The sequence below is a fragment of the Nyctereutes procyonoides genome, unplaced genomic scaffold, assembly GCF_905146905.1.
Source record: "Nyctereutes procyonoides isolate TBG_1078 unplaced genomic scaffold, NYPRO_anot_genome, whole genome shotgun sequence".
Lineage (NCBI taxonomy): Eukaryota > Metazoa > Chordata > Mammalia > Carnivora > Canidae > Nyctereutes > Nyctereutes procyonoides.
The window spans coordinates 28982664-28996407 of NW_026575133.1; the positions used below are offsets into that span (position 1 = coordinate 28982664).

Here is a 13744-nt window from a genome sequence, read left to right on the forward strand (position 1 = left end):
TAAGCCAATTGCAAAGTCAAGGAATGGGGAAGTGCACTCTGTCCATGAAGAGGAGAGAAAGGAGGGAGTAAATATGTCCGAACAAAGATTTAATCTACCATATCAAGCATGTATCAGGAATATCCCATCAGCCTCATTCACTAGTAAGTCTTTGTCCTCTTACAGTTCCAGCCTTCCAAACAAATGAGTAAATGAGTGCCAAGAGGGTAGATGGCAGAGGGAGGAAGAATCACCATCTGTTTGACTTTGTCTGTGGTGAGATAATTTGGACTTGTTATAGATTTATGTCTAAATCAGTAATTCTTATCTGTAGAGGAGGAGGATAGGCTATGGATCTCAGGAAATCGAGAATGTGATGAAAGCTTTCCTTCCTCTTCCCAGATGAATGTCCATATACACAGAAGCACAATTATCAACATATAATTTTAGAGGAATTAAGGGCTCTGAAGCCCATCTGTAGATCTCCTTGGGATTTCATGGATGTCTAGCCAAGAGCATCTGGTCTAATTGCTTCTACATGAAAGGCCCAGAGAAGTTGGGATAGGCCTGAGTTATCAAGAAGGAACTTCTGGAAAGCATGTTGACTTCAGACTCCTTTGGGAGTCTGTTGTAACTGAGATTAGACCTTGAGGGACTCCAGGGTTTCAGATCTGATAATGTCCCCGGATCTCCTATACTGAGCTGTTTCCAAGTGATATGGACCTATTTCAACAAACAAAAAAGGCACCAGCAATATACTAGCTCACAAGCAGTTCCCAGGTGACAAAGCAAACACTGGAAAAGAGGAGAAACATTTTAAAGCCACTTAAGGCAGTATATGGTTAAGCATTCAAATGATGCCATTGAGGTGAGTGTAAAATGTGTCTCAGACAGTTGTCTTGCAGGATCTCTGAGGATACAAAGCAGAATGTGGGTCTTAAAATTAGAGAGGGGTGCTCTTCCCTGAAAAAGTAGGAGAACAAGAGACCACCAGGTAATTCACTTTCATGTCTACAAGAAGGATCAGGCCATGAGCTGGGGTTGGGGATGGGAATGAAGACATCTAAAAATTGCCAAGTGATAGGATAGGGAAGTGGTACCAAGAGAGTTTGTTAACATCTTGTTTCCAAGACACAGAAGATTAGACTTCAAGGGTGTGTGTGTGTGTGTGTGTGTGTGTGTGTGTGTGTGCTGGTCAGTCAAGGAGAGGGGGTTTGATGTCATAAGCTCTGTCTCCTCCAGAGCTGAGTAGGTGAATGATGTTCTAGATCCATGAGAGGGGACTGTGGCACACTGTTTGAAGTGTGCCCTCTAAAGTCACACAGGATTGGCTGAGGCCTTCACAAACAGTGTGATGTTGGGCAGGCTATTGAACCTCCACGAGACTCAGTCTCTTCACCTGAGGGTGGGACTGTAACAGCGCCTTCCTAGAATTGTGATGAAGGCTTACTGGACTGATTCAGAAAAAGATTGTGCGTTCTACGGTGTATAGTGAGCACTTAGTAAATAAACACATCCTCGAGTGTGGTACCTAAACTTCCTTGTGAAGTGACTACTCCTGTAAAAAGGGGGGTTTGGCTTATATAAATGGGGTGTCAGAAGAGAGAAATTAGTTTCAAGCACAGATCCAGAAGTTTAACAATATCATCAGATCTTTCTCTCTCTCCCTCTCTTTTTCCCTTTCCCTCTCTCTCTCTCTCTCTCCCTCCCTCTCTCTCTACCCCCCCTCAGTCTCTCTCTCTCTCTCTCTCTCTCTCTCTCTCTCTTTTCTCTCCTGGTTTCCCCCTCTCCCTCTTCATCTTTAACTTTGGACATGAGGCTCCTTATCAGGCAATCTTTCTATAGGTGGTAGGAAAGATGTTCTCTGGCATCTCCGGGTTTATCTGGCCCATAATGACATAATTTTTTTAAGTTTTACTTTTATCACATGCATCTGATTTAAAGGATAGACTAGCTCTAAGGGAGCACTTCTATGAAAACAACACTTTCTACCTCCTGTTTCATTGCCTCTCTTGGAGTCATCACTTTTCAAACTTTCTGGCTGATTTTCTTTCTATTTATCTCTCAATAATACGATTGGTTTTGATTTTTTATTTTTCAACATTATAGCATGAATTTTCTCTGTACAAATTAGACAATTTACCCCACTATAGAAATCCACTATTTCCAACATCTAGCTCCCAATTTAGTTAAATTACTCCTTGGTTAGATCATTGTTCAATAATTATATTACTATAACTATGCAAATGATACTCTCTGCTGAGTCAAGTAGTTAACTATGATTACTTTTGCTTCTTACATAACTTTGTTTAATTGGAACAAATGTCTTTTTCTGTACTTCTGCTTTTCTTTTCCTTTTTCCTTAGTTTTCTATAGGTTTGCCATCACGTCAACCCCAAATTCTCCTGTTGTCTAATTCTCCTCTCAAGATGTGCAGATATTCTATGGCTTTTGTTTTCTTACAGAAATCTCTCCCAGAATCATCTAGCACATACCAATCTGGACTCTTTTACCCTTCAGGCCTGGTGTGCAGATCTCACTGGGGATCTCTTCTTACTGTCATCCTGGGAATTGTCTTCCTTATTTCCTGTATTGATCTCCCATTAATGTATCTCTCACATTTTCTTCCTTAGAGGTGCATATGCTTATTTTTGGTGGAGCATATCTTGAAGTGCTTCCTGGCCAAGGGTGTGAGGGAAGTATAATTTGGAGATCTTATATATCTGAAAATATTTATTATAGTCGTCCACTTAAGGGATAGTTTGGTTGGGAATAAATTCTAGATTGGAGATCATTTTTCTTTGCAATTTTGAATGCATTGCTTTATTCTCTTTCCAAGCTCTCAGTGTTATTTTTGAGAATTCCAAAGTGCTTCTGGTGTCTGAATCTTTGTAGGCAATTTGGAGGCTTGTAGGAGATAATTTGCTGAAATTTTATAATGATATATCTTAGTATGGGTCAAATTTAGCCATAGTGCCAGACACTTGAGTCCCTTCCTTCTCAAAAGTCAGTATATTCTGTTATGGAAAATGTTCTTCTATTTCTTTATTGATGATTCCCTGTCCTCTCATTTTTTTCTCTTTTATTTTCTAGAATCCTTGTTATTTATATGTTGAAACTACTGGGGGGGGGTACTATTCTTTAATTATCTTAATTTTTCTCCTTGTCTTTTTTCTTTAATGTCTGGGAGATTTATGCAACTCTATCTTTCAATCCTTCTACTGAGTTTTTATAGTTTTAATTTTCATGAGCTCCTTTTTTGTCCTCTAAATGATTTGCTTTCTATAGCTTTTTTTTTTCTTATTTTACAGATACAATATCTTCCTTTTTTCTCTGGAGAATATTAGTGAGTTTTTTTTTTTAAGTTTTCTTCTCTTGCATTCTTTCCTATTTCCTTCAAGTATTTTTCCTTCATGTTTGTTGGTTTCTATCTTTCAGGATAAAACACTGTTGCTATGGATTTCTCTCCAATTTTCTTTGTTCTTATCAGTTCTGCCTTTATAAATGTCCTGTACTCATTTCAGTTGTATTTTTGAGTTGTCTGTTTATATTAAGAGTGAGGCGCTAAAATGTCCATAAATTCAGTGTGTGTGTTAGTGGGCATTGTCAGCCCTGGACTTCAGTGGATTTCACTTGGCTGGACTGCTTTTATGAGGGAACCCTAATGTCTGTATCTCTAGGTTTTTCATCTTGAGCTGGGAAGATTATCCAGAGAAGGTCTTCCATTCACTTGTCCTGAGGGTAAAGACCTAACAGTGTGTGGGAGCTGTGCCAAGGATGAGACCACATGGGTCTCAGCACTGATTATAGTACTTGTTCAACCTTTGGTTTCAGACAAGTAACCCTGTAACACCACTAGACCTGATTCCCTCAGTCAGGAAGCATTCTGTTTTACCATTTACATAAAATAGATCTATAATCCTCTGCTGGAGCAGAAGTTGTCTAGACATGGGAAGTGGAGAGGTGATGCGGGATTGAATTAAGTCTCAAACTTCTAGCTGATCTCTTCTTACTAGTGCACCTTCATCACATCCAAAAGCAACTGGTTCCATGAATACTTAAGACTGTTGAGGATCTGTTACTAAAGTATCTTGATAAGAATTTTTCTCAGATCTACTTAGACAATTGCTCATCTCTCAACAAAACACTCGCGATCATCTTCTCTTCCATTCTTTTTGTTCTTATGCGTTTATTTTAGCTGGGTTTAAAAAGACAACAAAAGGAAATGTGTACGTTCAGTTTTTGGTGTTCTTAAAACTCTTTATCTCCCAACCTTCATGTGATATCCCCCAAAAAGACTGATAAATTTGTTGGATTATATGCCCAGGTCCTCAACTTGGCAGTATTCCCTGTGATCTTTGTTCTCTTGAGAATCTGGATCACCTGCTTTTCCTTGTGGTAGGCAAGGGGTCACTATATATGATCAACAACTACATGAGAATCATACTGAGCATCAGTTCCCTAAAGAAGGGGACGTAGTACTGACAAATAGGTAGCAAATGTCCCAGACACAGGGCAGTTTGTCCTCCAAAAGGTGCTGATCTTGAGGAAGCAAGGATTTCCCTTGGTTGCTTTGTATTCAAAAAATGTTGGCTCCATCTCAGAAACACTAGTTATCCAAGCAGAAAGCACCTCCCTTGATGTATTTCTCCATTGTAAGCCTCAGCAACATCTGTTCACACTTAGCGCTTCTGAATCAATTTATTAATGTGGATGCCCATTGGTCTGCAAGGACAGTGAAGGCTTCCCAGAGAAATTCTATGCCCTGGAGAGAAAAAGGAGGCGATGGTAGGCAGCTCTTCTAGAGCTCAGGGCCTGGACTCTGGGTATGCACAAGGAAAGGGGTAAACGTAGTGCCCTTCTTTTATTGGAGTGACCAGTGACAAAGGGACATGATATTTGTTTCCCTGCTTTCACCTCAGAAGTCCTAAAGGAGGGAAATCCATTGTGGAAAACAATCCATGCCCATTGTGAGGGTAGATGTTCTTTTTTCTTGTAAGGATTTTGTGTTAGTTTCTGAAACATGATGCTAGGACATTCAAAATAATGTCATCCTTCTTAAGCGTTAAACCCTAAGTGGGACAAGCTTGTGGTTTCTTTTGAGACCTCTAGCTGTCTATGTCACAATGACGCAGTTTAGAAGACAATGTTTCTGAAGGACATTTTTAATGGCAAACTTTAAATGAAGTCAATCCTTGATGGCTCAATGACAATGCCTGTGTGTTTTTGTCCTTTTCCAACTTAACAAGAACAAAAAAAGAGCCAATTAGTCACATATGATGAGACGTGATGACATTTTTACTTCTGAACTTTCCTGGTATAAAAGGGTCACCCAAGGAGGATCTGACAGTAAGTGTGAGGAATTTGGCAAGAAAACCACTGATCTGCAGAGATTTTGGAAAATCCAAAATGATTAGGTAAAAGACTATCTTTTTCCACAAAGAAAACTGTTGAATTTACATATTTTTTTTATTTATACTTGCCTAAATGAAACTAATCTTAGGGTTTTTTTCCCCCTACCCTATAGCTCATTAAAATTCAGCCTCATTCTACTTCTGCTGAGTCCTACAATGCATGTGATCTGGTGTTATCCAGTTTCACCTTCTAAGGTAAGAGTTTTGCCTGTATTTTTGATGTTTTACTAGATGGCTTATTTGTGTTTATGTTCAAAATAATCTCAAGAAATATGTGACAGAGAGTAATTTCTCCTATTATTAGAGCTTTCAATGAAAAAAAATATAAGCAGTCATAAAATTAGTAAAGAGAAGCATTTATGTGACAAAAATAATGCTAGACTTGTTAAAATTTGTTTTTAAATATTTAGAAGTTGGCTCCTGCATGGAAAAGCATTCATTTTGAAGTAAAATGTGCATAGTTTTGCCCATGACAATTTAGTTATTCCACATATGTGCATTCATGATCAAAGTGAACATAAACCATTGAAACCATATTACAAATACAATAGATCAATTTTTTAAAATAGTGAATTTACCATTTTTTTAAAAATGCTAACTTTTCAGATACAGAATATAGATAAAATGACATATATTGATGAAACATCACATAAAATATTAATTCCTGTGTTTATTCAAGAATATTGATTGAGATTCTAATGTTAATCATTGAACTGTTCAGAATATTCAGAAAATGAACATCTTTCTTTGGAATTTTTTATGCTATTTTTATATGATATTTCAGGTGTTTTAATGTCAATACTTTGTTTAAAATATTTTAAAATATTTGTGGTCCCTGATAACATTTTGTATTCACTGAGACTTAACCTGGCATACTGCAATTACTGAATCAATGTAATTCATGAAACTATTTTTTGGATAATGAGATGCTACACAAATCCTAAATAATAGATATATGTCCAAACATAATGATCTAGCTGTTTATATTATTGGTCTTCTTACTAATCTTTGCATCTGTCATTTTTCTTTTTCTTGTTTACTTAAGTTAGCTTCTTTTTTCCTGATTTAGTCCTATGAGCATTCAACACTAATTGAGTCATTGATTCTATAAGACATCAACCATATTGATCAAATTGATGAGTCACAACCCATAAATTGGTATATTTTCTCAAGTGTCTTCCTAATTACTTTCTGTTCTTTTCCCGAAGGTTTATTCATGACATTTCTGTTGAAAGAGAGGCATTTGTATGCGGCTTCTTCTTCTTCTTCTTTTTTTTTTTAATTAAGAATGTACTTTCTTCTAATGTACTTACAAATCGGCTTACCCATAAATGAGATGTTTCTTCTTTCCATGCATTTTCCATATTTCTATTTTTGCATGTGACAATTTCATTCTCATTATAACTCCATCATGTAGCAAAGGTATCAATTTGACTGTTTAAGGTGAGTAATTACACAGACAAACGATGTATAGGCTCTTGTAGTATTTGTTGTTAACTTCGTAAAGTACATCAATTAGGCAAATATACTGTTTACAAGTCAGCTCTGGCAAGGACTCCCTTCAATGATCAGCGAAGTACATCGGTATCTTTTTAGGGATGTTTCCAGGATCTTATAATCAGAAATGATGCATTTCTTTTGCAATACAATGGTGGCCTCACGAGTATTTCTGGAAAGAACTGGAATGCTTCCCTTCCTGAAATGACTCATAGGCCCTCCTTGCTGGGGATTTAAAATAGATGGCATTATATTATGCTTAGATTTCCTCCATTAACACAAGGAAAAAGACATTGTGGGCATTCAAATAAGAGTTTTGATTGGTTTCCCATGACCAATATTTCTGAAATTCCCTCTGACTGTTCCCAGGTCCAAAAAAAAAAAAAAATGCTCATGATTTTCCCAGAGGCCAGCGGGAATGATTTACCTGGGTGCTCTGACTACTGGAACCTTCAGTAACCTACCCAGGCATGGGTGAAGCATCCTAGAGAACATTTTTTTTCATTCTGTCCCCCTTTCAACTTCCAAAGTAACCTGAAACCACGCCTGTGTTCCTGCCCCAGGAAAGGAAAATGTGTAATTTTTTTTTTTACTTTGTAATATGTTTCTTTACAATTAAGACCTGCCAGCCTCCTTTTCCTCTTACTGCTCTCATGTGTTGAGAAATGGATTGGAGTCAGGTGCTTCCACTCAAATCCCTTCTTCATCTACAAGCCATTTAATTTCTCAATTTAAAACTGAGGAAATGATAATATCACTTCATCCATAGAGCTTTCTGAGAGGATAAAATGAGATGATGCACATTAAGGATTTACCACAAAGATCATTGATAAATCTTTGGTCCATTTATTGATGAAACTTGGAATTGTAACTCATCAGCATTGTACTTCCTCTGAAACCACAGAGGAGGGGACATAGGACAAGTGTTGAAAATTCTTACTTGATATCTGTGTCAGGCCCATTTCTTGGGACATGCCCCTCTGCTCTTTACTTGGTTTCTTCATCTGGAAAGTACGGGGTTGAACTGCACATTCTAGATGGCCAGATTGAGCTCTTAAGATTCCAGACATGTGCTTCTTTCAAGACTAAGTACCCCCTCCACTATCTGGGCCTTTAAACCACTGATGAGGAACTGAACCAAAGTCAAAAGATGAAGATGCTATTGTTCAAGAAGCAAGATAGCTTTGTGGAGAATCTTGGTAAATGGCCCACGACAAATCCCAGAAGAAAAATTGTTTCCAACTGAAACCTGAAGCTTGGTTATCATGGGTTGTTTTTTCTTAGTAAATTTTTAAAAACTTCCCAGGACTAATTAGTGCCACTTGAAAGATTCTTTATAAAGTAATAGCAACAAGATAACTATGTATGGGTACGATGCAAATCCCAAATAATAGCATTTACATAAGTAGCATAAAAATTAGACAGGAGAGTAGATGGCTCCGAATAATATTTTGTATTTAGATAAAGCATATGTTGTGTTCTCGTAAAATTTCCCCCTTGAAAGTTTGGAGACATTGAATTTATAGCCTTAAGGTTTTGAAAATTGTTACTGTTGAAATAAGTTTTTAACCCTAAAGTTGTATTCTCTCCCTCGTCCCCCATCTGAATTGCCAGGTGTCTGGAAAATCTGATTATTTTCTCATCCTGCTGAACACCTGCCCAACCAGGATGGACAGAAGCGAGGGACTAGATTTTCTAAAGCCAATTTTCAAGAAGACGTTTATGAAAAGGTCCTTTCGCAATGGAGTTGGCACAGGGATGAAAAAAACTTCCTTTCGAAGAGCAAAATCATGAATAAGTGTGCAAAGGACTCTGGGAATTAATCTCAAACTTTGTAGAGTGTGACTAATGTGCTAAAAGTCAGTTATATCTTTATCATTAAGTATTGGTGTGCTCTCAATTCTTAAATATCATTTCTCTCTGAGCTAGTACGGAGTAAATTGAGTTTAAAAAAATGTAAACCTGCCTCAAACTTCCCTTGCAAGAGAATAAACTATTTATGTGATCAGTTAGCAACTTCCCTGGCTAAGGATGGACACATTTGCTTTGATCTTAAATTGGCTAGAAAGTATGAGCATTTTTACTGTAATGACAATGGTATGATTACTTTCCTGACTGTAATACCGTAATATCATAATTCTGATTTCTTTTTCTTTTAAATATGACTTTCTGAGATGACTCAGCAGGGCCAATTCTTTTCGTATGTGCTTTTTTAATTTCAAAGAGAGTCTTGTGAGATTAACCAAAGTTAAGGTTCATGCTACCACCGTATTTTCCTTAATCAATTGATTGATACCAGAAACAAACATCACCTGCACCCTCTGGGAGTAACGCTTGCTGTTCCTTCCAACAAATATACTTGGACATGGATTTTTGTTTTGCCTTGGAAGTTTGTTATTTCCTTTTACCTTAAAACATAGAAGCACTGCTAGTAACAATAATTGCAACAGAGAGACTGTTGGTTGCCCTGTGGGGTGGGAGAGTCCTTTGTGAGCCAGTTCCCCCAAACTGTGCTGATGAACACACCACTCCTTCCCTCTCCAGGAAAGACCTGGACTCTCCTTCCACTGAAACTTCTGACATTTCTCCTCCTCCTCTTCTTCCTCCTCCTCCTCCTTCCCCTCCTCCTCCTTCTTCTTCTTCCTCTTCTTTTTTAAGTAGGCTCCATGCCCAGTGTGGCTTGAACCCATGACCCTGAGATCAAGACCTGAGCTGAGATCAAGAGTTGGATGCTTAACTAACTGAGCCACCTAGGTGCCTCCTGACATTACTTCTTTTAAAAGGATAATACATTGGTTGATGTGTTATTTCTTCAAAGGCCTAACTTTAATAAATGTGTACATGCATGTCTGATTCTGCATGTGTGTGTTGCACACACTAAAGGGTGTTCTGACTGAGAAAATCATTGTGTTTTCCACTTCAATCTATGTGTATAGGCACAGATGAGGTGAAAAAGTCCTCATGCACTTTAAAATGGACTAGAGACCCTCGTGTCCTTTTGCTTTCTATTCCCATGATCCTGACCTTTGTTCCTCTGGGGACAATTTTAGAAATCTAAACAGCTGGTCAGTGGTAGCTCCACCCTCCCTACCTTCTATGACTGAACTTCTTTCAGAGTATCTGGAAATGCAGTGAAGGAGTTTATCTGTTAGTAAAGTCCTGTCTGCTCAAAGGCTCTGTAGTACCATGAGGCCTAATAGGTGAGATAGAAAGTGCTTCCAATAAACTGGAAAATTGAGCAGTAGACTGTCAAGGAATCTAGTTTTTTTTTTTTTTAAATCTGCCTGGCATTATAGGCAGGGAGGCTAATTAGCTAGCCCAATAGGTGTTATTCACTCCTGCAAAGTTGAAAAATAGTTACTGCATTAATGTGCTCATGTTAAGTGTGGTGTTGATTGGGCATCTTGTGTAGGGAAGAGTTTATTGTTGCAAAGGAATCTTCCTGATTTTCTATTTGCATTTATATGAATTGGTTGGAGTAATAAAACACTAAATACATAATTGGAAAAATTCTTTTCCCATTTCTGGATCTAAAATATCATTCTAACCTCAGGGGGGAAAAGGCCTATGAAAAAGTAGTGGCACTCTAAAAACCATAGCAGAGTAAAAGCTGGCAGTGGGGAAGTTTACTTTCTGATGCAGAATTGTACCTCTTGCTAGGGTTTTAGGAATAAGTGTAAAGATGAAAAGTACTTCCAAGTCCTGTTTGGACTGTGTCATTAGAGAAGTGACCAAAGGCTCATCATGTCAACCTTGAGGAAGCGAATCCCAAACCAGTGTAGAAACCAGGTGGCCAGGGGACTGTATGCAATCCCGGACACCAGTTTCTGCTCAGGCAGTATGCTCCCAAGGCTGCATGGAGAATGGCCTTAAAAGATGAAAAGTGCAGATGAGCTGGTCACAAGATGTTAATGACCCTTTGCTCTTTCCCTTGTCACCTGGAGGTGTTGAGGGAGGTCTGAATCTCACCGTTAGAGCCAGCTGCCTCAGGCAAGGCTTTGGAAGCCCTCAGAAGGCACATATCCGAAGGGATGAGTAACATTGTTAGTTAGTTTTGGTCAACTGCACCTTAACCTGTTTAAGTTTCATTTTTCACTTGGAGAGATTTTTTTGAAGGTGAAGGAAAACAACTCTTGAGGTTCATGGGCACCTGGGGGGAGGATGCTGATGTGGAGAAGGTGTACATGAAGCAGGACTGGGCAGGCAGGATGCCACATGGAGCTGCTTGGGTCCCAGTGCCAGCATTACTCAGTTGCACAACCTTGCCCGAATCTTTCTGAGCCCAAGTTTCAACATCTGTGAAATAAGGCTGGTACCACTGTCCTTTTAGTATTGTTTATTTGCTTAATCATTTATAGATTCATTCACTTGACAAATATTTATTGAGTACCTAGTACATTTCAGGGAGAGTGTTCTAGGCAATGGGAATGTAATCATTAAGAAAACAAACCAAATTCCTGCTCTTGAGGATCTTCTATTGAAGTGGGAGGGGAGTTGGGGAAAAGAAGATGATAGTTTTGTTAGATGGTGATAAGTGATAAGGACAAACAGCAGGAACAGGGAGAAGGAAGATGGAGGGGTAGGGGTGTCAGTGTGATTTCAGATACAGTTGTCAGGGAAGGTGTTGCTGAGAATGAGTAGTAAGAATCTCAAAATTTCTACAGTGGAGCGATCAAGGAAAGGATGGAAAGGCTGGAACCAGACAAGTAGGGGATTTATGCAGGGTCTTGTCAGAACTTTTGCTTTTCCTCTGAATGACATGGGAAGCCACTCAAGAGTTTTGAGCAGAGAAATGACATTATCAAATATATCTTTTAGCCTTCGTTAATTTGTAAGCATGGGAAATAAAATGCATACCTAGTAGATCTCGATAATAGCAGCAATAATTCCTTCTGTGATTGACATCCAGGAACTCAGATTCCCTTCCTTCCCTGCCTGTTTCACAATTCTACCCTGGGAAATAATTACGCTGTGAGCTGAAGCCTGTGGTTTGGGCCAGGATCCTGGGAAGAGAGCTCTGTCACTCTCCGAGGTACTGAAAGAATCTTGATGAGAGATCAGATTCCCCTCCCATCAACCAAAACTTGTCTTGAAGCTGAAATTCCACTGGATTCTCTTTTATGTAAGAGTGAAGAGAATTTTGTTCTTACAAACATTTACAGAGACTTCCACAGAAGCAGGGAGGGATGAATGGGTAGGTGACTTTGTGTGTAGAAAACCCAAGGAAAGAAATTCAAGAATTAAGATTTCAACTCACACACATGAATTTTGGGATGCTCATCTCATTTTATTTCTCCTGGCAATTTATTTCTAATGCAGAAACATTAAAAACCAAATAAGGATGTCTGCTACAAAATCCCCACTCCAAACACTTTAGCCTCATTCTTTTTTGAGCATTCCCAGGAAGGAGCAATACTTTAGGGAAAGAAAATCTGAAAACAATTAGATTTCATTTTCCACATAGAGTAAGACCCAGAATACAGCAATTTGACACAAACTCTGAATTCTACAATCAACATTCTCAACTCTTTTTCACCCATCAGACAATAACAGCAAAAAGGAAAGGTCCAGGTGGCTGCTCTCTGCCCCTCCCCTCTGGACTCATTTCTCTCTGCTAATATTCATGTGAACTCACGTGTTAAAGTAGAGGTGGGTTTCACTGTCAATGGGAAATTATTGCTTTACTTTCTGTCCATGCAGGCAAGAATATTTTCTGGGTGGCCTGACAGCAACTCTGAGCTTCCTGGGATTGACTGTGTGGACCCCACCTCCTCCTTTTCATGAGTGCTGTGCCCACTTCCAACAACCCCCCTTCTGGGGTATGAAGCTTTCCTGAGCAGCTGACACTCCAGTTCAGTCTGTTCCTCCCCAGCTAACAAATCTATTCTCCTGCTTGCCCTACAAAAAAGTGAGGCAGCTGGCAGGATCTCTCTCCTGGAGCACAAACTATGGTAGATCCAGCCGTACAGGTGCAAGATGCCTCTCCGTGGGATAACAAAGACCCACATCAAGTCCTGCAGACATTGTCCAGCTGCTGAGCCTTCTGTTCCTGAGCTCTGCTTTCCATGGTGTGGTGTTGACACTGAGCCTCAGCCTTTTGGCTGACACCTTCCCGGCTGACCTCTGCCCATCAACTGCTAAAGCTCTAGATGAGGCAAACTTGCAAAAAATCAAATCTAAAGAGATCTTTCATGAGAGACTCCTAACTCTGGGAAATGAACAAGGGGTGGTAGAAAGGGAGGTGGGCGGCAGGTGGGGGTGACTGGGTGACAGGCACTGAAGGGGGCACTTGATGGGATGAGCACTGGGTGTTATTCTATATGTTGGCAAATTGAACACCAATAAAAATAAATTTATTAAAAAAAAGAGAGATCTTTACTAAGTGAAACTCAATGTGTGGTTACAAGCAGATTCCTTCACAGTAATAAGCAAGCTCCCACTTACCAGGTTTGGGGTTTTGTGGCAAGTGCTTTCCATAAACTATCCCATTTAGACCCTCCATAGCCCTTGGGAAGACACTGGGGTATTGTTATTCCCGTATATAGACAAGGACACTCAAGTTTAGGCTGATCCAGGGATCTTTCTCATGGAGGATCAAGGTCAAATACCTGGTAAATGGCAGGTTTACATTGCCCAGAGGATAATGTCAGGCAATGAAGGGAAGAAAAGGAAAAAAGAAATCAGAGAAAGGTATATGTAATTGTTAATTTTGTGTGCCGACTTGACTGGGCCATGGGGTGCCTAGACACTTGGCTAAACTTTACTTCTGGGAGTGTCTATGAACATGTTTCTAGATGAGATTAGCATTTGAATCCTTGGACTAAGTAAAGCAAATTGCCCTCCCTGTAGTAGAT

General features: G+C 39.2%; 1 protein-coding gene across 1 annotated transcript; it reads left to right on the top strand.

The window, feature by feature from the left end:
* Positions 1–4764: 4764 nt before the first annotated feature.
* NPS (neuropeptide S) lies at positions 4765–8684 on the top strand. Its single transcript, XM_055345752.1, has 3 exons — positions 4765–4805; positions 5507–5588; positions 8505–8684. The coding sequence occupies exons 1-3, from the start codon at positions 4765–4767 to the stop codon at positions 8682–8684; spliced, it is 303 nt and encodes a 100-aa protein (XP_055201727.1).
* The last annotated feature ends 5060 nt before the right edge of the window (positions 8685–13744 follow it).

Excerpts from the sequence above, each read along its gene's own strand:
- NPS (XM_055345752.1), top strand. The coding sequence starts at position 4,765 with ATGGTAGGCAGCTCTTCTAGAGCTCAGGGCCTGGACTCTGG. Across the intron at positions 4,806-5,506 it reads GCTCAGGGCCTGGACTCTGG|CTCATTAAAATTCAGCCTCA; the intron begins GTATGCACAAGG and ends CCTACCCTATAG. Across the intron at positions 5,589-8,504 it reads ATCCAGTTTCACCTTCTAAG|GTGTCTGGAAAATCTGATTA; the intron begins GTAAGAGTTTTG and ends CTGAATTGCCAG.